This window comes from Apus apus, chromosome 7 (assembly GCF_020740795.1).
Source record: "Apus apus isolate bApuApu2 chromosome 7, bApuApu2.pri.cur, whole genome shotgun sequence".
In the NCBI taxonomy this organism is placed as follows: domain Eukaryota; kingdom Metazoa; phylum Chordata; class Aves; order Apodiformes; family Apodidae; genus Apus; species Apus apus.
This window is the reverse complement of record NC_067288.1, coordinates 25,273,782-25,300,515: the sequence shown is the minus strand read 5'-3', so window position 1 is coordinate 25,300,515 and position 26,734 is coordinate 25,273,782. Positions and strand designations below refer to the sequence as shown.

The window sequence follows — 26,734 nt, the reverse complement described above, 5'->3', positions numbered from 1 at the left end:
TCTCTGTAATAAATACTTTTTAACTTTTACTGATGTTCAATACAGAGGTGGCCTCTAGGAAGCACAGCTGCAAACAGAATAGAAGGCAGCAACAGAATCTGAACTACACACTGGAAAGACTCAGAATTTCTCAAGATCCAGTGACAGAAAATCTTAAGAGGAAGATGCTGGAAGAAATTTGGTTACACACACAGGGAAACAACATCCCTGTGAGAAGTCAATCAGACATCTTTAAATGACTTACTTGCCCTTCATCTCATTAGTTACATCTCTAAAGTATGCAAATGTGCAATTTTGAGCAACTGACATTAAGGAATAATTAATGAATCCAGAATGAAGTTTTTTCTTCTTTTCCCAATTTCAAATTCTATCATTCCCTGTCAGCAAAATTTCACTGAGGCCAAAGAAGATTCAAGTTTTCACCAATCAGTGCTTAAAGCCTGAGCACAAAACATTTTTCTTTTGGAGCCTGAAACTACTCCACTGCAGATGGATCCATAAATTGGATTATTTAAAGTTATGTCACTTTCACAACCAGGGGCCAGGTTGTTTGGATCCCTGGCTGTCTTGGAAGGAAAGCAGTAAGAAGGAAGATTGTATCTTGTAAAAAAGTTGCCATTTCTGCAGCAGCCTTATCTTGCACAAGACTTCCTTTATAAAAGGTGAATGTATTTAGAGCTATAACTACCTCTAAAAACAAAAGGTCTATCTGGATCGTGTATAAAAGAAAATCTTAGAAATGGTTAGGAATACTGAATGTTTTCTTGGATTATGTCCAGAATCTGTTTTACATATCCTATGCAGTCTCAGAATACATCTTGTAGCATTTACATTATTACCCATTCATGACTGATACTGACCCATATTTCAGATACATTAAAGCCTATGTAATACTGAATTAATTTAATATACTGAAAAAACATTTCCTCTATGAGGTGAGAAGACATTTACAGTGACTGTAAGAACTACAGATAGAGTTCCACAGAGCTATTTTATACTGAAATATCCCAGCACTAATATTTATCTGTCCTTTTACATTTTTGCTTTACAGCCACATATATTAATACTGTATTTGTATTATTACCATTTGCTGGGTATCAGGGAACTTATCTTCATAATATGCTAATAGAAAAAGCATAATACTGAAAACAGACTACAAAACCTTAGTTCTACACTAAAGGAGTATACACAAATCCTGATATGAAATGCATATAAATGAGATTATAAAGCATGATCTTATGTGACAAAACTGGGATTCAAAAATTATCAATATTACTTAGAGCAGAACATGACTTCTATTAAGTCATCTGACTACCCCAAAGAGTATATATGATTCTATGATAACATATAAGAAATCAGTGCAAATAGGACATATTAAAAAAGTTATATCTTAGTAACTAAAGATAAGAGATTTCCAGATTTACCTGTAACAAATGCTCAAATATTCAGCAGCATTTAGCTTCATAGTACTGAAAAAATGTCACAGTACAGCACTCCATTACTGCATTAGCAATTAGCTTGCATTTTATCAGTTATCCTTGGAAACAGATTTAAGTATTACTGTGAGCTCAGCATTACAAAGGTATGTTTATGAAGCTTAATGCAGTGAAAAGGCAGACTACAGCAGCATTTCTGAAGAACTGTAGCACAAGGAACACAGTGACAATATGGTGTACAATTAATACATATCACTAGAAATATTCTCACAAACACAGCAGTATTAATGACAACTCCCATTTCCAAATCACCAATTTAAAAATACATACAGTAAAATATAGGTTATAGAATTATTCCAGTTTATATAAATTAACATGACTGCTTACATGCAAATGTGCCTCTTGGATATTTACAGTTTCCAGCTCTATGCAAAGCAATTCAATGATTTAGTCACTGCATTTTAGAGGAAAAGCAAAAGGACTAACAAATGTTAGTTGAAAAATATTTTCACCACACTTCCCTAGGATTTCAACATTCAGAAAAGAGAAGTTCTCTAGTCAATATTATCACAGTATTTTGTCCCACTGCTGCAGATGAGATAAAGAGTACATAACAATGATATAGTACCTTACCCTTTCTACCGGTGAACCATAGCATGCAATGACGAAACATAGCAGTGGCAGATGGCATTGGTGCTAGTAAATGTGAATAAAAGGATAATAGCAGAGAAATGGTGACTGGCAGACAAGATACAGAAATGTAGATGAAATGAATGCAAGCTGGTACATCTTGAAGCAAAGCTCCACCTTTAAGCCAAATGTTCCCTCTGGTCTCCTCATAATTGAGCATTAAGTTATATTTGGATACAAATTGCAACCTGCAGATCAGTCTTGATTCTCTTCATACAGAAATGCATAATTGTATCTTGATAATGAAGAGCAGAAACGTTTTGTAAGCGAAACCCATAATCAGAAGCTCATTGCTTTCTCCCCTTAAGTGATTTATTCTTTACATTTTTAATCTCCAAATCCTGCCAGAGCTACAGTCTCTTTCCAGCACATATGTATCCACTGCAGATGTAAATCCCTGCCTAAACTGCAGCACCCCTGGATCCAGAATATTCTCAGTGTGCTCATTCATGCTGTTCTGTTGCCAAACATTTAAAATCATCCATCAAATACAAGTGGAATCTATTATAAGAAAAAACAATCTCTCCTTTCAGCTCACCCTGAAAATGGAAGGTTTTCTGATCAACAGTTATTGTGAAGGTGCTGTCGTCCTCATCGTCTATACCAATCACAGCTCCCTGTGAAACAAAGAACAAAATCCTGATAAGGCAAGCAGTGACATCAGCAGCCTACACTCTATCACTACACCACTGGAATTTAAAAGCACTGACAAATTAAAAGCAAACTGAATACAGTAAAGAGCAGAAAGATTCTCTGTTTAATCACACGATGGATACAAGTAAGTTTTTTAAAAGAATACATTTTTAGTTGCAGAAGAAAAAAGTAATTCATTGTAAAACTGTGATTTTTTGGATAATATGAATCTTTTATTTTTGTAATGGAAGTGGCTTTTTGCTACATCATCATTATTAAACAGTTTTCTACTACATTCCAACTTATATTTTAAAGAAGAGCAGGAAGCAATATTTTATAAGTAACTTCCAGGTATAAAAATGCTAAATCACAGATACTCTACAAAAAAAAAAAGCTCTTGACCACACTGTATCTACCAGTCTACAAAACAAATAAATCATTCTAGCAAGATTAATTTGGCCCATCGTGTCGTATCACTGGTATGCTCTGTGATCTAATTTTCAGTCCTTAAGTAAATATTAACAGTAAGTCGTCAGCATGTATCAAAAGAAGGTAGCTTTGTCTTATAATTGCTCATGAATTATTAGAAGGAAGTGCAAATAAATTATAGAGTTAAAGGCCACTTTAATTCCTGCCCCTCCAAACACTTCATAAATAACACAGTTTCATCCAGGAGAAGACAACAATGAAAAAAGAACCATCCCATGCCTCTGCCAACCCCCAACAAGTTAAAAAATTACCAATGGATATACTCAGTTTCTCTTCTTCTCCAGAAGAGATAGCATCAGGATCTGTTTTATCCTCCCACAAAACAGACAGGCATCACTGAAGCCCCCACATATTTAAAAGGGAAAATTCTTATTGTTAGAGTAAACAGCATCTAACAGTAGTTGCAGTGCCCACGAGTCAATTCCAACAAGTGCCTCCTTTCAGCCCACCAGGTATCACACAGCACCTGCAGAGCAGGGGGTCAGGTATACATCAGGATGGCCAAAATTTAAGAATTGTTTTGGTACAGTCTTAAGGGCAAAGGGGTCTGAATCAATTCTATTCACACACAGTCTTCATAGCCCCTATATGAGCTTTCTGGCCAATGGTAGCAGCTCATGTATGGCTGGGACTATGAGAGGCACCACAAGACACGGTGGAAGGAACGGGTCCTATTTAAGAACAGCACCAACCACAAGTGACTCAAGGGTACACAGCAGGAAGGCGTAGCTCCAAATTGTGTTTTTTTCTTTCTTCCACCGCCAAAAATATCCCACTTAACTTCTCCAAAACAGTATCTTCCATACAGGTGTTTCAAGGACAGCTCTGTGACCACTATAAAAGAGGCACCTAAAAAGTATACCCAAGCCAGTATAATTCTGAATACTTTTCTTGCCAGTACACAACAACCACCAGACGACAAGCCACTGCAGTCAGATTACCTGGTAATCATGCAGTGTGCCAGTGACATAGCATGATGGGCCAGGCTCATTGGGCCAGAACTATTTGTTATTTTTTAACATACCAATAGACAAAAAAATGTCTGGCACTTGGAGTACATGTTTTGCTACACAATGTATCAGAAGTTGTACAATATCATCCTCTTTACCAGCTATATCAAGAATCTGTCAGTCAGACATCAAGAACATGAAAAAGATATTCTCCCCAGAGAATGCAGGTAAAACTAAGGTAAGGCTAAAAAGGTCAGACTGGGACAGTGAAGTCCAGCCTCCATCTTAAGTGGTGGGGAGAAACTGAGGAGGGAGAGCACAATGCTCCATGAAGTGCACAAGCTCCAGTTGTAGTGCTGAGGCAAAGGGTCTGACTGTAAACATAGAAGATGCCTCTGTTGCCATGCAGATAATAAATATGAACAAGTAAAAGAAAAACTGGAGTGTGAAAGTTTCAGTTTATATTCCAGAAAACTTAAGCAGGACTTAAGCATTGTACAGAGGAGATAGATTCCTCTATGAACACACCTTCTTGCATACCCTATGACAGTCAACAAAATACTTTGAAGATGAAACTTCAGACCTATGAAAACTGTGTATCAAGAGCAAAAAGGTGAGGAACAAGCTTTTAAAAATACATTCGAGAAACAGGAAGTATTTTAGCCAAATTGTTTGAATTACAAGTTTGTTTATGTTCACACCTAGAGTTACAAATCAACAATTACTCTAAACAGAAAACCTCTTTGATAGAATTTCAGACTGCAGAAGCCCATCTGTTCAGCTGCCAGTACCACTGTCATCTGCCAGAGGAGCTCCTTTACAAAAGAAGAAAAGAGAAACACACAAAAAACCAACCCCACACACCATCAGAGAAAGGATGGGGGAGTCAGCCAATCTTCAAAAAACTGCAAAGGGTAAGTTGGGGTGGAAGAGCGGCAGATGGGGAAGAGAAAGGGATTATTTTATGTTGAATACATATAAAGATGGATAATGCAACACTGAACAGATTGTTCACTTTTAATATTTCCTAAATTGACAGGCTGAGGCCAACCTCCACACTGACAGGCTCTCAACACTATTAAAGCAGGCATGTTTTTTCAGACTAAATTTTTCCACACAATGCAAAACACATCCTCATGAATCTTTGGGAATGTCATGGTTTGAGTTTACATTCCCCTTACAGAATTTCTAAATGAATATATCAATATATTAAACAAGGGGAAGTGCAAAAAACCAAGTAATCTGAAATCCAAGTGAATGGAGATTCTCTGTACCAGTCTCAAAAGGCCATGGGTACCCCTTTATTAGGCCCACAGAAAAATTAGAAAGGAGTAACAATAGAAGGAAGAAATAACTAGAAGAAGCAGAGTTCTGCTGCAACACTCATTAGGTGTGTGTGTCAGACCACAGATCACCTTCCCTAATACTTCTCTTAAACACTGAAAATGCTCCCATTCATACCCTCCTGACCCCTTCCCCTGTTTACATTAGCTTTCACAAGACTGCTGCATACTGGAACCAGAGATTCTATGAGGAATGTGAAAACATATTTTAAAAGGACTTTTGCAATAAATATTTTTGGCACATACATGACCACAAGGGTAAAAACTGGGCATATATAAGGACATCACAGCATTCCCACCTCAGCTCAGTACTGTCACTTCAAGCTACAATAGCAGCACTCAAGGTTAAATGTCCCAAGCCAGAGCACCTCAAACAGGTAACACTCAGTTTTCCCACTCTTCATCTTCTTACCTCTGTTTCCCCAATTTATATCCCCCCTCAGCTGACACATGAAAAACTCTGCCTGCTGTGTTCTTCCTTCCCTTTCCAGTCCTCCTTTGTTTTACTTAGCTCAAGCACAGTCAAGTGGCAGGCCTAAAGAGTGTCCAAACTGGCAGAATGGAGGACACAGTAAGAGAATAAAGGCAAATCAGAAGGACAAAAGGAAACAGTTTTGCAGTGACTTTTGTAGGTACAGAACATATATGTACATACAAATACATCTTCACACACAAAGAAATGAGAACGGCAAACAGAAACTTTTTCATAGTGCACTACTAAAACATCTTACTCTGTCATGTTTTTTTATACAATGTATACAATACATGTTTTTATATGATAAAATTATAGAATGTATTTAGCCCAGCATGTTACTTGACCTCTAGCGTTTTCTTTCTGTAAATACTTTCACTATTTCAGTATTTTGCTGAGTCAGGAATACAGCACAAACCTCAAAAGTCTCTTTGCAGTTCTCTCCATTAGGCCACATTATACAGAGCAAGGCATTAAGTACTGAATAAAACAACACTTACCCTGAGTCTAACACACCCTCGGCGTGATCCTCTCATCATTTTGTCTTTTGACTGAAACAGGAAAAAAAAACAGATCACTGGATTAACAAGTAACAGTAAGAATTGCAAGGAGAAAGTTCAAAACAACCAAGAAAAGAGCAAAGCATTTTTGTATGTTTTATTGACTGATTAAACAAGATTAAACTTCTGTTACAAAAGAGGTTAGTTCTCACACAAAAGAAAGTACACCACCATGGTATAAAACAGTAATCTTTCAAAAAATGATAATTCAATATCCTACTTCAAGAAGTTTTGTAGAAAGCTTGAAGAAATATTTAAAAGATGCAGTCCACACCTCTATAGAAAGTAAAAAGAAGAAAAAAGGAACTAGGAAATATTAAAAATTGGCAGTATACTGTTTTAAATCTTCCTCCTTTCTCTCCTACTCTGAGATAAGAGTCCATATAAGAAAATCCAGCTGTACAGGCAGAAGTGTACAAATGAAATTGTATCCCTGTCAGGAAGTTTCTCAGATTCATACCCCTTTTCATACATATAAAAATTTCCTGTTTGGACAGGACCTTTAACTTTCAGCTGTTCCTAGCACTGACATATAGATTTATCAGTAATTTTCTGCCTATGTCCTCAAGTGTGACTGGGCAACAGTGGCAAGTCCAAGTGGCAGACACACAAACTCTTTCAGACAAAGAAAAAAATAAAACCTTTTAGTCATCCTAAATACTCAGTTTTTCTGATAGATGCAAAACATCTTTTTGGTTTTCCCAAACAGACACCCCTTCTGTTTTTTACATTAGAAATTCTGCAAAGGTAGTCTTGTTTAATACAACCCCTTTTCTCTTACCACCTAAATATTCAAACTCCATTATTTCAGGTAATGAAAACACAGCCATCTCTGGAGCCTTGTGAACAAGATCTTCTTGCTGTCATCCTCTGAAGCATCCACTTCTTTTCAGCACTATGTTAACAATTTCATCTAGGTAACATATTGATGTGATTATGACCCTCTCTATTGTCACTGAGGCCATTAGGCAATGACATCTTATTGGCATCCATGGAAAAAAAAAAGAGACAGGAACAAAAAGTACCTGTCTTCACAGCAAAAAAAATAGTATTTGTCTGCTACATATTTGAGATACAGCTACAAGAAAAGCCTGAAGCAGTCACAGCAAGTACTAATCACTAAAGATAACTTGAAAATACAGCAGTCAGAGCTTCAAATCATATTTTTGCTGATCTCTTGTTCAATTCAGTCTAATTTGTCAAATGTGTCAGAGTTGTTTTCTGAATGTTAGAAACCATCAGTATTAATCTACTTGTTTTCACAACAACATGGGTTATCTGGTCAGAATGAAATGGAAGTAAAGACCAGCAGTGCATCCATAATGTATTCTACAAATATATCATTTCTTTGTAGATTTCCTGACTGAAAACTTCTACATAGGGAAGTTTTGGGTTTTTAATTTTTTTTATTTAAGAGCTCAAAACCAATAAAGGATCTGGAAACAAAGTTACTCCATCAGAAATTGCATATATTTGGGACACACCTCACTAGAGCACACTTTTATTTTTTATATTCACGGCCTTAAGTGTTCTCCTAAAATGGGAGAACACTACTGAGAGTTTATTACTCCCTCTGGTGGTTTCAAGAAGAAATATTGACATAATCTTAGCAGGAAAGAAAAATCTCTGGATTGAGGATGCAACTCTGCGGCAGCTGAAAGAAACCAATCAGGTCTGTCTGGATCACACACTCCAGGCCTTCAGTGTGCCAGGAAAAGGGCTCCTGGCTCGCTGTGCTGAGCACAGGCAAGGAACCAAACCAGACAAAAAGCAAAGGTAGCACAAGAGACGTTTGGCTTGGTTTAGATCCCTCAGTCCTAGTGTGCAAGGGAGGGCAGAATCCCAACAACTCTGATTTCCATTCTGCAGACTGGCTATCAACTCAACTGCAAAAGATACTGTAAAAGCCTTGCTCTGTCTTGTACACCACATTTTAATGGAATGGAAATTAAGTTTAAACGTTATCATGTTCTCAGTCTGCAAAAATATTCACAAGATAAATCATATATTCAGACTGTGGTTGCACATACATAGAATTTCACCCTTTTCAGACAGAGCTCTAATTGGTCAATACCAATTATAATGAAGGGGTAAATCTAATCCATTCCACCTAAGTGGAATAAAGCACCCGTCATTCCAGTACCTGAACTCCCTGTGCACTAAAGCATGCAGCTATCATCCCACAGAGTGCTGTATTCTCTCATCAGAACACAGCAAATCTTTACTGGTTGCTGCAGGAGAGTATTCTAAAACATAACTCAGCTGACATTTAAAATCTGTCCCCCTCAAAAAAAGGTACGGTTTTATTAAAAATACAATTCAGACAGCTTCAGCTTCCCCTTAGAGCATTATGTTTTACTCTTGGGTTTAAATCAGGCATGAGCATCCACTGTGTCCTATACTTGTCCAAGTGTTCTCGGATAAGTAAAGCCTCCTATAACCTTTTTGAGGAACGGTTCCATTTCACTAGACAAAATCTCATACAGCAGAAAGACTATGGATGGCTAATAAATGGTTTCCTTTTGTATCTAAAGTTTTAACAGGCAGCTATCTTTTTTCAGTGATCAGTTTTACAACCTGACACAATGACACTTTCAACAAACTTTCAATACACAGTGTCCTGATTTTGGTGATAATGGACTTGAATAGGTTACAAGCAGACAGCAACAAGAGGTAAATTTCAGCTGAAACTCAAATAAAAATGTGTAAAAATGAAAAAGCCATACAGTATTCCTGCAGGAGAAATGTAGGTATCTGTAATAATAATTGCATTTATTGGTTGCTTTTTTACATCCACACAGTGAAGTTGATCAAATACAGAGCTGATCTAACATAAGGCATTTCAGGCAAGCTACAACTTCTTAGAGAAATTAAAACAATGCTTGGATCTATTTAAACCAAAAAAACAAACCAAAATTAAAATTCTACCCACCCAAAGGCCCCCAGCCCTCCTTCATCTTTAGAACTACTACTATTTCATTTGAGTTTTACCTGTTGCATGCAAACTTTAAGATTTCAATATAAAACCCAGCTGCTGTCTGCCTCCAGAACTTCCCAGGCACAAGTTCTGCTTGTGCAGAAGTGCACAGGACTTGAAGAGGTACATTTTTTACTCACACAGTGCTGCTGTCAAAGAAATCTCTAACATAAGTACACAGATGAGCAAAACCACTTATGACGTTTATTTTCTGTTGGGGATGAAGAACCTGCAACAAGCTCTATTTATAAAGAATGATTTTTACAGTTACATCTACAGAAGCTTTTGTTTGGATCACTTTCCATGATAGTCATGGTTCTCATCAAACGCTAAGGCAACCCTCATTTTCAAGGAGAAATAAACCCCAACAATTAAAAAAGTGTACATGTTGTTGCCATCCCTGCATTCCTCTAGCTCCCTTCCAAGGCACACTCCAGTCTGAGAGGAGGACCTCCTCAAGCACAGAGACAGCATCTAACAGCAATGTTGTTTCTGCAGCTGAAGCTTTGACTTCTGTGGATGCAACCATCAAGCAGGAACCAAGACATGGCAGCAGTAACTGAGGATGCCACTGGGGCACATTTAACGTCAACAATTGCCAGTACAAACTAAACCCATTAAATTTCTGAACAAATCTGAACAGGCACAATATGTTTATATTGGATGAGAAATGCCAGTAATACACAAAGTAATGATCAATTATTGGGAGACCTAAACCCAAAACCATAGCCGAAAATACTAAAGAGGAGTCAACTACTTAAATTATAATCCTATACCAATTTATTTGGTGCATCAAAACCTGTGATACAAAGCTGAAATTATGTACCAAATTAAATTTAGTGTTGTGTAATAGCCATCAATATTTTTCATCCTGTGTCTGTAAATCCAAAATTCTTTCTCTTATTATACCTAGTTTGCTTATAGTTTCATCTGTTTTTATTAGAATCACTGAGCTGTTTGCAGTGCATGTGACAGAGCAAGTTATGACAGGAAAAAGTGTCCTCAGCTGAGAATGGAAAGCAGAGACCTCAAAGGGAATGTTTGGGCAAAAGCAGCTGTTTTATTTTCCTGTTTTCTTGGGATTTTTGTACACAGCTGTTGATTGAGAAACTGTATTTGGAAAAAGCAAGAAAATTTATTCAACTGAAAGTCTCTACCAGAGGGGCACTGACCACGACTCCAGCTCCAGAGGCATCATTTGAAATCAAGTTAGCAAGATTTTTTTTTCAGTTCACCACCAAAGGCTCATGAAACTGCTGCAAAATTTGAGCTCCCCTCCTCAACACCTGGACTGTACAACCCACAAGCAGTTCTTCAGTACAGTACAACCAGTATTCAAGTTGCTAACTTTAAAAAGCACACCACCACAACTACTTCCTCCAAGTGTTTTCACACAGATTGTGCTCCTGAAAGCATTCAACCAGCTTTAAAACGTTTTCTGAAGTAGTTTGATGGAATGATTAGTGAAACAATTACAGAATACCTAAGCATTTAAATCTATTTTAATGCATTTATTGGTCCAAGAACTGTTAAGATGACGGGAGGAGCAGTTTTGTTTCAAGACCACACACTACGGAGTTGTCATACACAACAAAATTTTATTGCAACACTCACTCACTATACAAGGCATCTAAGTCTACAACATATTGAACAGTTCTCCTTTCAATACCACCATATGTCAAATATCCACAAAGTTTTAAAATATTTTAGGGAACTGACCTTCGTATCTACTGGCTCTGGTTTTAGCATTGTTTGCACAGCTATGCCAGTTCTGCTTTCAATTTATTATACAATTAAAATATTTACTTAAAGAGTACACTTAAAAGAAGAATTTAAATCAGATTTTCAACCTTGAGGGGTTCTCTGGATTATTTCTACAGGATTCCCAAGCGTAATCAAGGCTATAGCAGATGTGTATTTAAGACAGCTCTTCTGCCAGAAAACACAAACAAAAAGCAAATCGCATTCAGTTCCCTCCCTAGCCATTTCTTTGTCTTCATGCTATCTTCCAGATTCATGCCAACACACATTTTTATACTGACATGCAGAAAACAAATGACAGAACAAATTCAGCTGAAAAAATAAATGAGCAGAAAGTTCTTTTTCAGCTGGAATCCAGCTCACGGAACAACTTTACAGCTCCTGTGCCAGCAGAAGGCAGAAATGAGCTACTTCGAGACTTTTCTGTTAAATATTGTCAGTGCATCCAGCTACATCCTGAAAAAAACTGCAATGCTTCAGCAGACTTAAATTTGCTCCACCTTCAAGAGAAAATGTAGTGGATTCATCAATTAAAGAATATTGAGGGGGGAAAAAAAAAAGAAGTAATTTGTCAAACCATTGGTCAAACTCATCCAAAATGGCACACAGTAATTTATTACATACTTTGCTCTTCCAAAAAAGGGGAAAAAGTAACCATTTGCTGATATCAGACAATCATTTATTCAAGCAAAACTGTATAGAGACAATATTTGGATGACAAGCCCAGACCAAACTCTCTGAAATATATAACTCATAAATAAATTCAAACAAATGTCATCATAAGCAAATTTGACAATGTACATTTCTATTCTGAAAGAGAAAAAAAACACCACAAACTGCAGGTGAGGGGAAAAAAACCCCAACAAACAATTTGGCATTGTAAAAAACCTTTGTAAAACAACTTGGAAATGCATGTAAGGAACACTTGAATTCACACTTACAAATAGTACTACTAGTGCTCACTGCAATTCAACTAAGTAGAGAAAGGAAGAAACTCACAAATTAAAACAGAAGTGTGAATATTAAATTATCTTTTATTCCTGACTCAGACATGATGTAAAACCTTTTTTTTTTTGCCTTACTCCTTGAAAGTTCTAACCACATCAGAAATGTAAATTCAATTGAATTAATTTTCTTCTGATGTATGTATCCAAAATATATTTAGGTTAACATCTGTTTACTCTACTAAAAGACAAAGCATGCTAATTTAAGTGCTTTTTTTTCTTTTTTTTTTTTTCACAAATGCATCCATGTTTCTGGATCTGGCTCAGCTGGAAACATCAGCGGCATCAGAAGTTGTTACCCTGCAGTTTTCCACAGCTCCTTTGCCAAAGGTTAACTGGCTATTGGATCTACTGGAGGAAGAGTTTCCTGCACACACAGTTTTCTGGATTGAAATGGGCTAAGGAGTCTGCCAGAGCTGATGAGCAGGTAAAAAGCTCATCAGTTAAGTGCAATCTCTTCTATCAGCAAAACCCTTTCCATTTTGCATGTCTATACAGCCAAGTTGGAACAACCTCAGCCTACCCCACCCATGCATTACACTTCGAGGCACAGGCCAGTTTCAGGCTCAAAAATCATTCAGTTATCATTACACAAGCAGAGCAAGGCAACTATATTGCTTCTGACTGCAACTGGCTCAGAGGGGAGTACACGACCCTACCTACCTGACCAGAGACATAAGGCTTTAATTCAAAATACAACTCTGCATATACAGAGTCACAACAGGCCATTTCCCCCCATAAATAAAGCCCCCAAACCTGCTAATTCTCCAAATTAACGTTGCTTATGTAGCAGAAGCTTGTAAACTACTACTCAGGAGTCAGTGCTCAAAAACTAAAGGTAGAGTTGAAAGAAACAGTATCCCACTACCTTCTCAATGCTAATATTAGTACTTGTGAGACTTGCAGTCAACTGGGACTTGGTCTGAGTTCTCTTCCAAACCCATGCAGCCCTCTGAGTAATCACCCCAGCACACATGAAGAAAGCAGCGTGTGTGCTGAAGGACTGGTTCTTTTGGCAGCCAGTCTTTCAACACCACACACACCCTGAGCTACGAGAATGAACTCAGAGGTCCAGAGAATGGCAGAACATGTGCTTTACAGACGTACGTGCAGAAAAGATAGCACGTCGTTCTTAGCAGTAAAGGCACACAGAGCAGAGAACATTATTTGATTTCTTGAATTTTTTAGGACAGGTAGTCAAAAAAGGATTTTTTGAGTTGCGAACTAAAAGTCATTATAATAACAGAGAACATAAATCATACATAATAAAAGTGTAATGCGTATGTAAGGATACCTAATCACATTAAATAATTAAATATAAGAACTGATTTTTATTAAGAAGGTGAAGACCACAGAATGACAGTCAGTGACATAATCAGAATTATTATTATACACACTAGTCACCAGCAAATGTTTCTATTTCTGTAGCTGAGCACTAAATATGACTTTGCACCTTGGACCTTTACTTGGACTACACTCACTAAGTCATCTCAGTCAAACAGCTGACATTTTACAGCCATTAAAAAGCAATTCTACAGTCACTTTTATTTATCCATCCACATTCCAGTTGAGGGGTTTTGAACCTAGATGAACCAAAGTAGTTTCAGAGACTGTAACTGTTTTATGCTGAGAGCCTTATAAACTTCTAGGTCTGCAGAGAAAAGCTCTCTCCAGATTTAGGGGGAAAAATATATCAATATGCAATGCTTCTGTATAAATATACCTTCCCAGGCAGCATGATACTCCAATGTAAGTTATTGGCTGTGAATCTATTACAATTTACTACAGGTTAAATCCGTGTTTTATCCAGACTGACACACTAGCAGTAATTTCTCCATGCTGAGAAAAGTTCACTGTGATTCAGCCATTTAGCCTTCTCTTTAAGTCCATATCCTTGGAAAAAAAAATAATAATAATCCTTTGTACTGTTAAAATATTTGTAATTTAATTCACACTTTTATTCAAGAAGCTGAACAAGCAAGTCAGGATCTGCCAGTGGTTACGCAAAAGAAGAGAGCCAAGACAGCCAGCGCCGTCTCTTCACGCACGGCACTTTGAAAGTTCGTGCTGGAAAGCAGGAAGTCCCGCGGGGAAGCAGGGAAGCAGCTCCCGCCGGGAAGCACCTGCCCCGCTGGGAGCCGCGGGGCCCGGGGAAGCGGGGCCGGGCCCTGCCCCGCGCAGCCGCCACAGCCGGGCGGCCCGGGAAGGGACACGCCCGGGCAGAGCGGCCAAGCTCCGGGCAGAGCAAGTTCCCGCTGGACAGAGGGGAGGTCACTGAAGCAGCGAGACCCGGGAGCCCGAGGCCACCCCCGAGCAAGGCTCCGGACCAGCCGGGGCGAGCGGGCTGGCCCCGCTCCCCCGGGACAGAGGGATCGCCACCCGCCCGGGGGTGGGCGGGAGGCCCCAGGGGGCGGCAGAAGCCACCGACGGCTTCGCACGCTCCGCCAGAGCCCCCAGCGCCAGCGGCCACCGGGGAACCCCCTGCGCGGGGCAGCGGCCCCTCCCGCCCAGCGACCCCGCCCCGGAGCCGCCCCCTCCCCCGCCAACAAGAAGAGCGCCGCTCGCCCCCGCCGCGGCGGCGCCCCGCAGCGCCCTCCCATTGGCTGCTCCCACCGCCTCCTCCCTCCCCATTGGCCAGCCCGGCGCTCACCCCGCCCCGAGTCCCTCCCCACCCCCACCCTGCGCCTCCACCGGTTTCCCGGCTCCGCGCCCGCCCGGCCCGGCGCTGCCCCTCACCGTGTAGTAGGAGAGGAGCCCGGCGTTGTAGTCCAGCACGAACCAGCGGTACTGCCAGCCCTTCATGACATTGGTCCATTTGCTCAGCGGGCCCTCCATGATAGACGCCATCTTAGGCACCGAACCGGCACCGCCGCCGCCGCCCACCCGCGCCGCCCGCGCGGTGAGGGGAGCAGGGGAGCGGCAGCCCGGCCGCCGGGAGGGAGGGAGGGAGGGGCGGGGCACGCAGCGAGGGGCGGGGCCAACAGCCGCTCGTCCCGGGGCGCGGGCGGGAGGGGGCGTGGCTTGCGCGCGCAGCGGGAGGCGGGGGGGGCGGGCAGCCTGGGGGGGGGGGGCGCCTGGGGTTGGGGGGCAGGTCGGGTTTGGGGGTGTGAGCGGGGGGCTCCGGCCCCTGCAGCGGGGGCTGCCCCTCAGGGCTCGGGGGAGGGCCGGGCGGCGCCGCGGCTCGGGTGTGCGGGGGCGGGAGCGCGGCAGCCTGTCCCCGAGGAGCCTCGGCGTCGGGGCAGCTTTTCGCTTCTCTCGTTGTTGTGCTTTTTTTATATATATATATATATATTATTTTTTTTTTTCCGTTTTTTTCCCCTGTCCGAAGTGTCTGTCGGGCTTCCCCGTCGAGCCCAAAGGCCCGGGTGTGCTCCTGAAAGAGCTACGTGACCAGGGTGCACCCATGAAAAAAAAAAAAACCATTCGTGACTCGAGGTAACCTTTTTAGGGTAAGGCTGGTTGAAAATAGGACACGGCTTTCCTGTGGACTGATCCAGGAATGCGGAGTGAGTTCCCCCAGGAGCTACGGGCGATTGTAAACCTGTTGTTCCGTGCAAGGCATGTCGTTTGGCACTCATCTTCGGTAGCATGAGTCGAAAACTTTAGTTGTACTTTCACATAAAAACTTAAAAGGACTCAGACATTCATGTGCTTTCCTAGGGTTCCTCAGTGTAGCAGCACAAAACTGCCTTTGCCATGAGGCTTATGTTTGTCATGCTGTCTTTACCGTGTTCATGGAGTAACTTTTTCCATTTTTAAAACAAATACAAAACCATTTATTTCCTTTTTGTTATTTTAATATTAAAATCCCTCTGTAGTAGGGCTGAGATAGGTCTAGAGTCTTAAAATGTCGCAACTTTCTGTTAAGCTAATTGTAATAGAAAAACAACGCTTTTTGTGAAAAATAATCGCTCAAAGGGAGAGCTTCTGTGTTTGGTTTTAGAAAATAAATACTTCCATATTTCTAATTCATCTTCCCATTTCACATGTCGCATTGCTTACTAGTTGGTTACCAACTGGAACTCATAGCATTTGACCATATAACCCTCCTTGGAGTCACCGGGTACATGGTGTTGCCAGTTTAATCTAGCTCATGCACAGTTCAGTTTTGAAGTCCAGCTTGTTAATGTTGATAACATTATTTTTCAAGCTGCATATGACCTTAGCAGTCTGTTTTCTTCTTTAGTTTCACTGACTAAACAGAGTGTGGCTGCCTAGAGATAATACCCAGGCAAGCAAAACAAAAAACATCAGATGGTGCCAGAACATTACTAGTACTACCGTTTAAAGCTCTAGAGGGACTGAAGCTTTTTTATCTCAGATCACTGCCTTGACTATTATACCACAGGATTTGAAACTAGGCAAAGAGCTTGTACAAAAAAAAAACACCAAAACGCAAACACCCTCATGGCTGAACTGTGAAAGGACTGTCTGTGAGCAGAGCATTCTCAAAGAGAAATTCTCCACAGAAGAGCTTTCTGTTTACCTTGGTTTGCCAGAGGCTCAGTTTGCTGAATGCCAGGATACGTGGAATATCTTGCTAGTTCTTTGTTCTCTTTGACTTTCTTGAGGGAAAATGTGCCAAAGACTTGTCTCCACTAGAAAAAGCCTGTACTGTAGCTAGTGCAATTTAGCTAAGCCTTGCAGGTCCTAGAGTAGATGGAAAAGTTGTGTTAACAGGTGTTAAAGGTGAACTCATCTCAAGGTTTCTTTTAGAATTGTAACGTGGGTATTCTCTTGAGGTAATTTGGCAGAGAACTGAGAATCATTTGCTTTCCAAAAACCCACACAAATTGAAGTAAATACATAGGAAATTTTGGTCTGTTACCAGCATTCAGGATACAGTATCATATAGGTTCATGCACTACTTTATTGTCGTGCCAGAATGTCTTTTCTGTGTATAACAGATTATTCCAGTATATATTGAACATGGTTCATGAAGGCATTGTTGAAGGGATTAGGCTTAATAATCTAGATCCTTCTGATAAAGATTCTAGGTACCCATTCAAATTGTTTTGAAGGATGACTTTGTATGTTACATCATCAGCATCAATTCTTTTGAATTAAAAATTACTTAAAATCGAAGTTAGTTACTTCCTTAATCAAATAATTTAGTTTGCTTTAACATGTTCTCTCTATCAAGTTTGTGACAAAGAGCTGTTATTTTCTGTAATTGTAGACAGTTTTATTGTCATGTTCTCCATATTTTACAAAACTTAAATTAGACTAGTATGTCACTCTCTTTAGCATGAAGTAGATACTGTTGTCTGAGGTAATTATGTACTACAGAGATCAAGAGAACGGGGCAGAAGGCAGCAGCTGTTACCTTATGCTGCCTCCATTTTACATGTGGCTCCATCAGCTGAAAATCTTGTCCAGCATCATTCTCTGGCCACACAATTAAATTGCTTTGCTGTCGTGTCCCAGCCACAGGCAGATTTCCTGAGCAGCCACAATGTTCAGCCCATAAAGTGGCCTCTAGAATACTCAGATTGTCCCAGTAGGAATGTTGGGGGAAACCTCAGATATGCCCACTCCTTACTGTGTTTTCCAGGGCAATTTGCACTCTATTTTTAAAAAATTCTTCTATATTCTTTTCCTTTGTCCAAGCTTGACCAATAAAGTACATCTGGGTTTGGGGTTTTTTTTGCCGTTATGGTTTAAATCTGTATGGTTTCTAGCCAAGAGAAAAAGGTACTGCTGATTTAGAGTAAATACCAGTGAAGGACCAGGGTAGAGGGAACAAGAGGCAGAAGTATACTACAAGTCTGGTGTCTGGGAGTGTGACTGTCAGCAGTGAAAGCAGCTTCATCTTCTCCCAACAGCTGCAATCACTTGGGGTTCTGTAGAACATAAGGAAGCCATTTGGGAAGTGAACAAATGACATTTTGTTTCATTTTCCTACATCAGGAATGGCCTGGTAGTTTCATTTTGTATTTCTTGTCCTATCAGGTCGCTGTGTCAACTATTGACAACATAATCATAATAATTAAGAAATTATGTTTTAGCCTGATGGAGAATGATGCTTTTTCTGCCTGTTGGTAGTAAGCAGTGTCTTCTTTTTGTATCTTCAGGAAAAAAAATCCCTCAATTTGTTTTTTTAATGGGTTACAAATGCAGTAATAAACTACAATCAAGTAGAAAATGAAGGCTTCTGTGTCATCTTCAGTCTCCTGCTGCTGTCTTTTAAAGGTATTTTCTAATCCTCTGTGCATATGCCAACTACACTAAGAATAGGAATAGTGTCAAAGCCTAAACATTTTTTATTTTGTTTTGTCAGAATTACGTTTGGTTTAGGGGGTTATGAAGAGGAAGACAGATGGGAGAGAATCACCCTTACCCTACAAACATTCATTCTTAAAGGAGGATAATTAAATCAAGTATGCCAATAAGTGCCATCGTAAGTAGATTTTCTGAGTAGATTTATTACACTGTCAGTGTTTTTAGTATAACTGTTTATGAAAAAAAAAAATAAGCAATCAAGTGGAATGAAGAAAGTAGTTGGTTCTTTGGCTTTCTGAGGCAAACAAATAATTCTGTCTTGGGCCTTTCTTGCCAATTCCTGTATGATCCCAGTAAATAAAAGCTATTAGCAATAAATTTTCCTAATACCATTTAATCTATTTTTTTCTCTGATCTGAATGAATTGTCATCAGTTCCTCTAGGTCAGGGATGAGGAACTTCCTCAAGGGCTGAAAAGACCTTTCTGAGTCTTCTGAATGACTACATGTTAGCATACACCAGAATAAATCAAATTACCACAGGTTGTATGGAATTAAAGTACTCAGGCCTCAGAGACCCTGTCCCATTTCTGCTTGTGGCTGTGTTTGGACCAGGATTTACAAGAGAAGGGACTTTTCTTTCTCAACATTATAAAGATCTGCCTCATTAGTGTCCAGATTCTCATCCTTTCATGGTGTGTTTAGAGCTGCACTGGAGAGTATTATGAAATTGCAGCCATTTCCCCAAAACACATGGGAAGTGTTCAGCCAAAATGTGGTACCATTTTAGAAAGCTGAAGAATTTCTCTTGCCTCTAAAGCAGCTAGAGAGTATTCTGAAAATCAGAATCTGTAGTTATTTAGTCTTTTCTCTTGATGCTGTATGTCTGGGGGATGATGCAGCAAAGACACAGCTGACTCACCTAACTGGCACTGTTGCTTGACAGGACTAGAGAAACTTTGTCAGATACTGCAGCTTGTGCTAAAAACAGAGTGTGGTGATATTCAGTTAAGCAATTCAAGTGACTCACTGACCAAATCCTGTTACAAGGTCTACAGAGAAACACATTTTAAAGGCATCATAAATTTGAATAGCTTTGTAACAAATCACATAAGTGAAATTTTTATGTGGTCTCATAAATGAATAAATTCAGGTTACAGTTTTGCAGGACAGTTTGGCATGACTATTATCTGGGAGTTGCAAGAGATGTAAGCTGACATTTTAGGGCTTAATGTTTCTTCAAGAAGTACATTTCTGAACTTGCTGAGGGGCTTTGCCATTTAGAAATGTGGGCATCTTCTGTGCTCCCTTTACGCAAAGGGCAGAGAATTCCTCCCACGTGTCCCTGTCACACTTAAGATGTTTCAGTATTCAGAGATGAAGGCATAAACAGCAATACAAATTTAATAGGGAAAGAACCCTCCAACAAAATCTGTAACTTAAATATAGTCTAAAGCTTGTCCAAAAGAATTAGAAGATTTGCCTAGCATTTATACTGAAGAAACAGTTACATGAGCTATTTTCAGGTGCACATAGACTGAGCTCTGGTAATCTGAAAATCAATCTAGCAATTAGAAAAATGCTGGAATGAGTTTTGCAGGGTCAGTTATTCACTATAATCTTAGTGCTATTTTATTATAAAACTTAGAACATTGTCGTTTAGTCTTGAGAACAACAGGCCTGATGTCTTTGCTGAGTTTAGAGTTTGCAGCATGCTGAATCACATTTATACTCCTAATGCATTGCTTAGATGAGTAACAACTCATCATTTGATTTAAGCATCTTATCATCCTATGGGCAGAGCTTATTTAAAATTTAATGCAGAAGCCCATGCTATTTTCTCAACCGCAAATAAGTGTTTTCTATTTTAGTCTCCACAGAGACTGACAATATATAGGGGAATGCTGCTCAACTGGAACGTTTACTTCACTGCAGCCCTGGTATGCAGCCTACTGGTACAAAAAGGCAAATAAGCACAGTCTCTTTCCCCAAAGCTTTCCCACCATCACCTCTTTTCATAGTCTTTGGCCTATTAATATGCTTCAAAGAAGGTTACTTGCTGTTCCTAGGCCTGTTGTTTTTCAGTGATGCAGTAGGTACATTGTCTTCTCACAAACCTTAGACTGTTTGATGTGTTGCAAAGTTAGCAAGGGAAAAGGTAAGAACTGATTTAATTTAAAGAGTATTGTCCCTAATCGTAAGTGTTATAGAGTATCTTTATTTGCAGTGAGGAGTGTTTATGTTTTTCTTTATACACGGTATTTATCTGTTTTTAATCGATACAGCGATATCAAAGCTGGAATATAGAGATACACAAGTAGGTTCCAAAATATATATCTGTTATTAAACTGTTATGAACAGTATCTGTGCTGTCTGGTACGAAGTCTTATTAAAATCTGGAGGAAAAATACCTTTCCTTGTTTGGTTGGGTTTTTTTTTGTCCAGGTAAATAGCAGAAATAATGTATGAGACTTAAGCATAAATCTGACTATGATAATTTTTAGGGTAGTAGGTAAAAAAGCCAAGGAGATGAAGGAGAGGATAAAAGTAAAGTAAAGGAGACATAAAGCTGAGCAATAAATCATAGAACACTGGTATATAGAATGAGCACTATCCCATGAGTGCTTCTATTACTCATTTTATTTCCATAGCTATAATTATTAAAGAGGTATCTGTTAAAACTAAATTTCAGTTGTGTCAATTTAGAATCAGTTTCTGGCTCCTCCTGCATTTCATTCAGGCATTTAAGCCAAATTATTTTTCTTTAGATCTAAAATCACTTGCAGTGATTTGTACTCAGGAGAAGCAATATGTACAGTATAATCCCTCATCTAATACTGCCCTGATTTTGGGATGCCAAAACGATATTTTCTTCAGGGTTACTGTTTCTTGTAGAAGAACAGGAGAGGAAAGTAGCAAGGTTTATCTTATAAAAAATTGGATAATTCTTTTTCTTCTTATCTGAGAATTAAAATAATCCTTTTTGGTGCCTGCTTAAAGGATTTGCTTCTTGTTCTGATGGAAGTGAAAATGCAGAAATTTATTCATCCTTCTCGCTCTCTTTTCTGTGAGAAATGGAGGAAGAAGAAGCAGAAAATTGATTTAGTAAAAGAAAAATAAGTAGTCACCAGAACTGGCAGAATAAACTCAAATTGTTCCCCCAGAATCATGATCTGCACTTGAACCTCAATTTAGAGAGCAGATGGGTGTTATGGTACTTGGACAGCTCACAGGAGGTGTCAGGAGACTGTCCTGGCTATGTGTGAACTAGCAGGCTCACATGCAGAATGCAGCCACATCTGATTTCCAGCCTAAGTGAGACTTCAGTTCACAGCAGCACCTCCTGCAGCTTCATCAGCTTGGAACCAGCAAGAAGAAAACCCAGGTTCAAAGATCAGAGGAAAGGCCTAGCCCACCCTGGCTCAGTTTCCAACCTTTGGTAGTTTGAAGACAAAATCCTGGGATATATTCTAGGACATATTCAACAGCTGTATAGACTAAAACAGTCACTCACACTGAGGGACTCTATAGGTATCCTTTCAAGGAGGGTTGTTGGAGGGTTTTTTCCTGTAAAAGTGTGGGGTCTCTGTGGGGATCTCTAATGATACTGAAGCCTAATTTTACATTTTAGTAGCCGAACCTTATTTTGCCCATTCTCTTAACATTAGCAGTTTCACTGACTTTTGTTGAGGCTGAAATAAGCCCAGATGTCACGGTCTGAAACAAAGGGAGTCTTACTCAGCTTGTAGGCAGCAGCATACACAGGGTGGCTCTGTTACCCAGTTTGTAAGCCAAGTACTTGATGAAAATCCAGGCCTTGTTGCATCTGTTTGCTTCCAAGTTTCAAAAGTTCAGCCTATTCTATTTGTACTTCCCAGTGCCCTAATAAACTATTCAATTGGAACAGTAACTGCAGCATAACTTCTAAGCAAATGCTACAATAACATTAATATTAAAGTCTATAAATGCTACTGGAGTTAACCAAATTCTCTGGACAGTTGTCAAAATGGAGAGTCACGTAATTTGCTTTTTTTTTTTTTAATACATTTTATAGGCTAACATGCAAGTCTTAACTATAAAAGTAGTTTGCAGTCTACAGGGAGACTTTGATTTCCATAGCATAAGCTGAAGTTGGTAATGTCTAGGATGTTATAGTTTCTTACAGTGTGTGTTTACTTGAGGAATATATAATAAATAGCTTGTTTGAATTTACTTGTCACGTTTGCAATATAGTTTGTAGATTAGCAGCCTTAAGTCTTTGGAAATAAGGTATCAACAAACAAAAGCATTAGTTTAGCCAGGTGTTTCCAGTTCAGCCCAGAAGCTGTTCATACTTGTGTGTTCCAGTGGTGTTGATGTGGTTACATGTACAGAATCAAGAGCAAAATGTGTCCCATTGATTTAAAGATTAAAGCATGTAGGTACCCAAAGTTAAGCTTTGTTATTCATCTTGCATAAGAAAAGAGAAGGATCTGAGATTTTCATTAGTATTACATTCTGGTTTATGCTTACTAGTTCTAATTACAGAGTTTCTGGTATGCCAACTGGAGAAAAGATGCAGCACTTCTGAATACAGCAAAATCCGTAGAAGTTAAACTGTTGTCTTATCAGCCTTTCAGATTTTGGTTTCCATATCTGACAATTTGAGACACAACAAAATCCTACCCACAGTTTTCCCTGATCCAGCTGTCATTTACGTATTGATAACGTTACCCCTTCTGTCACTTTTGGATGGGAATTTAATCTGTTAAATATCAGGGGTGATGTCTCATACATTCAGTCTTTACAGAGTCACTGCAATCAACTTACTCATTGCACTGAATTTCCAAAACACAAGGAGGACAATGTTCTTTTTCTTGTAGGTAGTCAACCAGTCTTATACTGAGTATTTTTCTTGGCTGTAGAATTAACTCAACTTACAATTTCTTGGTGGTTTTCAGATTGAATCCTGCATAACCACAAATTCTTAATTTGTGGCACTTTAGTACTTTAAACATTTCTGGGGATGATCAGTGCAGTGTCAGCAGACACAGTGACTATGTGAAGCATGGGTAGCATTCTGCAGTGGAACTGATCTTGGTGGTGCTTGGCTGACTCAAGTGATGGCTGTCATTTCTGTTCCCAGTAGCAACATGAGTGCTCTGACAGTGTAATTGCTTCTTGGAAATGTTAGATTTTTTTCATGGGCAGAGAAACTCTGTGGGATGCAATCTGCCATTCTCTGGATTCTTTGAATGTAGAATTCCTGAGGTTAGGAAATGCAGACAACTAGATGAAGAGTTTAGGGAGATGGACAAATTAGTCGACACACATATATGTGCAGAGATGTGTGCTGTGTCCTCAGGAAAAAAAAATCCAGATGGAAAAAACTAGCATATCTGGAAAAATCAAGACATATGGTAGCTTTGTATCAGGTTTATTTTACAGTGAAGGCATTGCCTAAGGCATCATGATGCCAGCAGGAACAATGTCTTCACTTAGGCAAGCCAGTGACCAAGTGTTCGACCTGTGGAAAGGCTAGGAAGTATTACAAGCTGGGGAGAACTTTCAGGTAGCAGTTCCTGTATCAGATTATTCAAATGGAAAATCAGTAGACTTCATATTTCAGGCATTTAAAATTATTTATTTGTGCTTAAGCCCTGCCAACCAAAGCATAAGTTAAAAGGGAATTTTAGTCTCTGAACCTTCACGGTTCACATTTTCAAGCTTTTCTTGGCAACCGTGAAGGCCAGAAACATCCTATATTTTGCTGCTTTCTTGGGTATTTTTAATTAAAACTCAACCCATGCAAGCTCTCAACTCCAGAGGATGGAGCTTTATTAAAAAAAACCCAAAAAATTGGAAAATATATTATTAAGTCCTGGTAGCTGATAAAACTGGATTTGTTTTGTAGAGCATGCCATATTGGAAAAGATTGAATAGAAAGACAGAAAACAAGAAAAGAGTATCCTGCAAGCAGATAGGCCCTGTTTATCTAAAGTGGGACAAGGAAAATTTTTGTCCCAGTTAACTTTTGCTTTTGGATGGCATTTGAATTGGCCTCGTGTGTTTAGCAGCTCATCTGTTGAGCCATCTGTTTTAAATTATCCATGCTTGGAGGGCACATTGCATCCAGGGATACAGTTCCCCTGAACACAAGAAATTTGAATTGGATTTGCAGTTTAGTGATCTGTAAACATGGATGTGCAATCATACATCTAAATAAACTCTGCTCATTTTTGAGAAATAAAAGCAGTTATATGGCTGGAGAAACCTGAGGAAGGTTCTCAGTGGAAAGCCTTGGGCCATATTCACTGTCCCATGTCCCTGGTACCAGTGCTCAGGCACTGCAAAAGAAAAGCACCCAAGGTCCCCAGCTGGGCAGTTTCTGGTTTGAACTGAGAAGTTCTTAATGGACCAAGAGCTGATACAGTGACCAGTTTTACAGCCCATTTAAACAGTCTCTTAAAGGGCTTGTAGGGCAGAGAAATTGCAATTTGGCACTCTCTGTTAATGAATCATCTCCAGTCCCATCACAGGGCTAGAGATGCACTGGGTAGTGAATCAGAGAGCTGTAACCAACACTCTGAGAGCCTTTGTTATGCAAATACATCCTGTCCAGGAAAGAGGATTTGATCCATAAACTTTAATGGTGCATTAGGTAAAGTTTATATTATTTATGGCACATTAGTAGCACGTACCTTTTTCATATGTTATCTGCTTTGAACATACCTTTTTTCTTTTTTTTTCTTTTTCTTTTTTTAAGAATATACTGCTTGTTCCACCCCTCCCTATTCCTTCCTTTCCCCAGAATGCTGACTCAATTCCTTTTACTCTTTCAGTCAGCTTGCAGTTTTAGGCATTTCCTTGTCTGGTGTTCAGTGGGACACATTACTTCCCTCTCATCAGCATTGTGCAGCTCTGTTGCTGTTGTTGAATAAATAACATGCTGGCTGGAGATAGAAGAGATTGCTTCACAAGCAGTAGATACTGACAGAAGACCATCTCTCCATGGAATACACTGGAAGTATGGAGTTGGGTAGCAGTTGTGCAGTTCTAGATGAGAGAAGGAAATGTGGCTCCCATCATGCAGTGATAGAAGTAATGGTAAATCTAGAGCCAGCAGGAGACTCGAGGGATAAATGTAATTTTGCCATAGATTCTCTTTCTACATTATTATTATTATTCCTTTTTATAGGTTTTCACATTGGACAATCCCCCAGATTGTTTGCATTATCAGCAAAGTTTGAGTCTTCTGGTGATGAGTTTCAGCCTTAAGTAACATAGTTTAAAATAAATTGTGAGCAGAGCATTGACCACATGTAGATCTATTATATTGTTTACTCAACGGGCATGAAGGGTCTAATTATGACATTAGCTTCAGTAAGGTTCTTGAATATTTTTCTTCCTGCTAGGAGTAGCACACAGTTCATTTAACCAAATATGCTCAATTTGCACATCTAAAATTTTAGGAATTTTACTTTTTGTAATAAATTTAATCTGCTTATCTGATTAAAAATATCTTTGTATTGCATTGCTTACTCAAGTATTAGTTTGTATTACTTTTTAAATTAGCAATCCCAAAAGAGCTGCAGGAACTGATGGACATTGTTTCAGCAATGTTACAAAATTGAGGTACCTGAAAGAAAAAGTCTAATTAAAATGTTGCCTTTTTGAATCTTGTTAGCAGAATAAGTGCTTTCCTCATATGACCAATTTATGAAGTAATTACAAAGCTTCAAGGGCAGGGGACAGAATTGCAGACAAGTAAAAAAATCAGCAGAGGGGAGGGAGAGAGATTCTCTGCTGGATTTAGAATCTGCCAAGGATGTCATGTAGGTGCTGGGTTTTGAGCAAGATAACTCTTTTAGATCTGGCTGGCTTTTGTCTGTGCCAGTTGTTACACAGGCTGAGCCCCGTGTCCTGCCTCTAGTACATTTCTTGAAGTAGGAATTAGATTAAAAATACAGTCATTCCCAGTTACCTGACTGGAAACATACCTATTAAGTGATTTAGAAACCCAAGGAAGTGATCCAAGCTTCTGTGCTTGCATCAGAGACTGATCAAAAGCTTCCTCATCCATGCCCTGAAGCAATTTTTGGATACTTCTCCCCTTTCAAGCCTCACTGGCAGCAAAAAAGCCTGGCTGTAGGATCTGCTCCAATTTGCTGTCCAATACACATGATAAATACAATTACAAAGCCCAAAAAAACCTCCAC

At 39.4% G+C, this 26,734-nt stretch overlaps 2 protein-coding genes and 1 long non-coding RNA gene across 9 annotated transcripts in view; 2 read left to right on the top strand and 1 right to left on the bottom strand.

The window, feature by feature from the left end:
* OSBPL9 (oxysterol binding protein like 9) overlaps positions 1-15,255 on the bottom strand; it is a 55,760-nt gene extending 40,505 nt beyond the window's left edge. For 4 of the 5 annotated variants that reach the window (XR_007890068.1, XM_051625199.1, XM_051625200.1 and 1 more), the window contains exons 1-3: positions 15,052-15,255; positions 6,514-6,564; positions 2,665-2,743 (exon numbers count right to left, since the gene is read on the bottom strand). Coding sequence is in view for 3 of the 5 variants with exons in the window: in XM_051625199.1 (XP_051481159.1) it covers positions 2,665-2,743; positions 6,514-6,564; positions 15,052-15,162 (241 nt within the window). In the remaining 2 variants the exon portion in view is untranslated. Of the gene's footprint in view, positions 1-1,823; positions 1,842-2,664; positions 2,744-6,513; positions 6,565-15,051 lie in introns of those variants that run through there. The other variant, XM_051625203.1, reaches the window with a different exon arrangement.
* On the top strand, positions 2,698-8,034 carry LOC127387192 (uncharacterized). The gene is made up of 3 exons (XR_007890069.1): positions 2,698-2,904; positions 4,949-5,112; positions 7,385-8,034. It is a non-coding gene; the product is annotated as an uncharacterized LOC127387192 (long non-coding RNA).
* Positions 15,057-26,734, top strand: part of EPS15 (epidermal growth factor receptor pathway substrate 15) — a 67,815-nt gene continuing 56,137 nt past the window's right edge. Inside the window, exons 1-4 of one of the 3 annotated variants that reach the window (XM_051625194.1) lie at positions 15,057-15,099; positions 15,644-15,750; positions 18,390-18,507; positions 18,596-18,715. In XM_051625194.1, the coding sequence (XP_051481154.1) occupies positions 18,698-18,715 (18 nt within the window). In that variant the 5' untranslated portion in view covers positions 15,057-15,099; positions 15,644-15,750; positions 18,390-18,507; positions 18,596-18,697. Of the gene's footprint in view, positions 15,100-15,643; positions 15,822-18,389; positions 18,508-18,595; positions 18,716-26,734 lie in introns of all 3 variants that reach the window. The other 2 variants (XM_051625193.1, XM_051625191.1) reach the window with 2 other exon arrangements.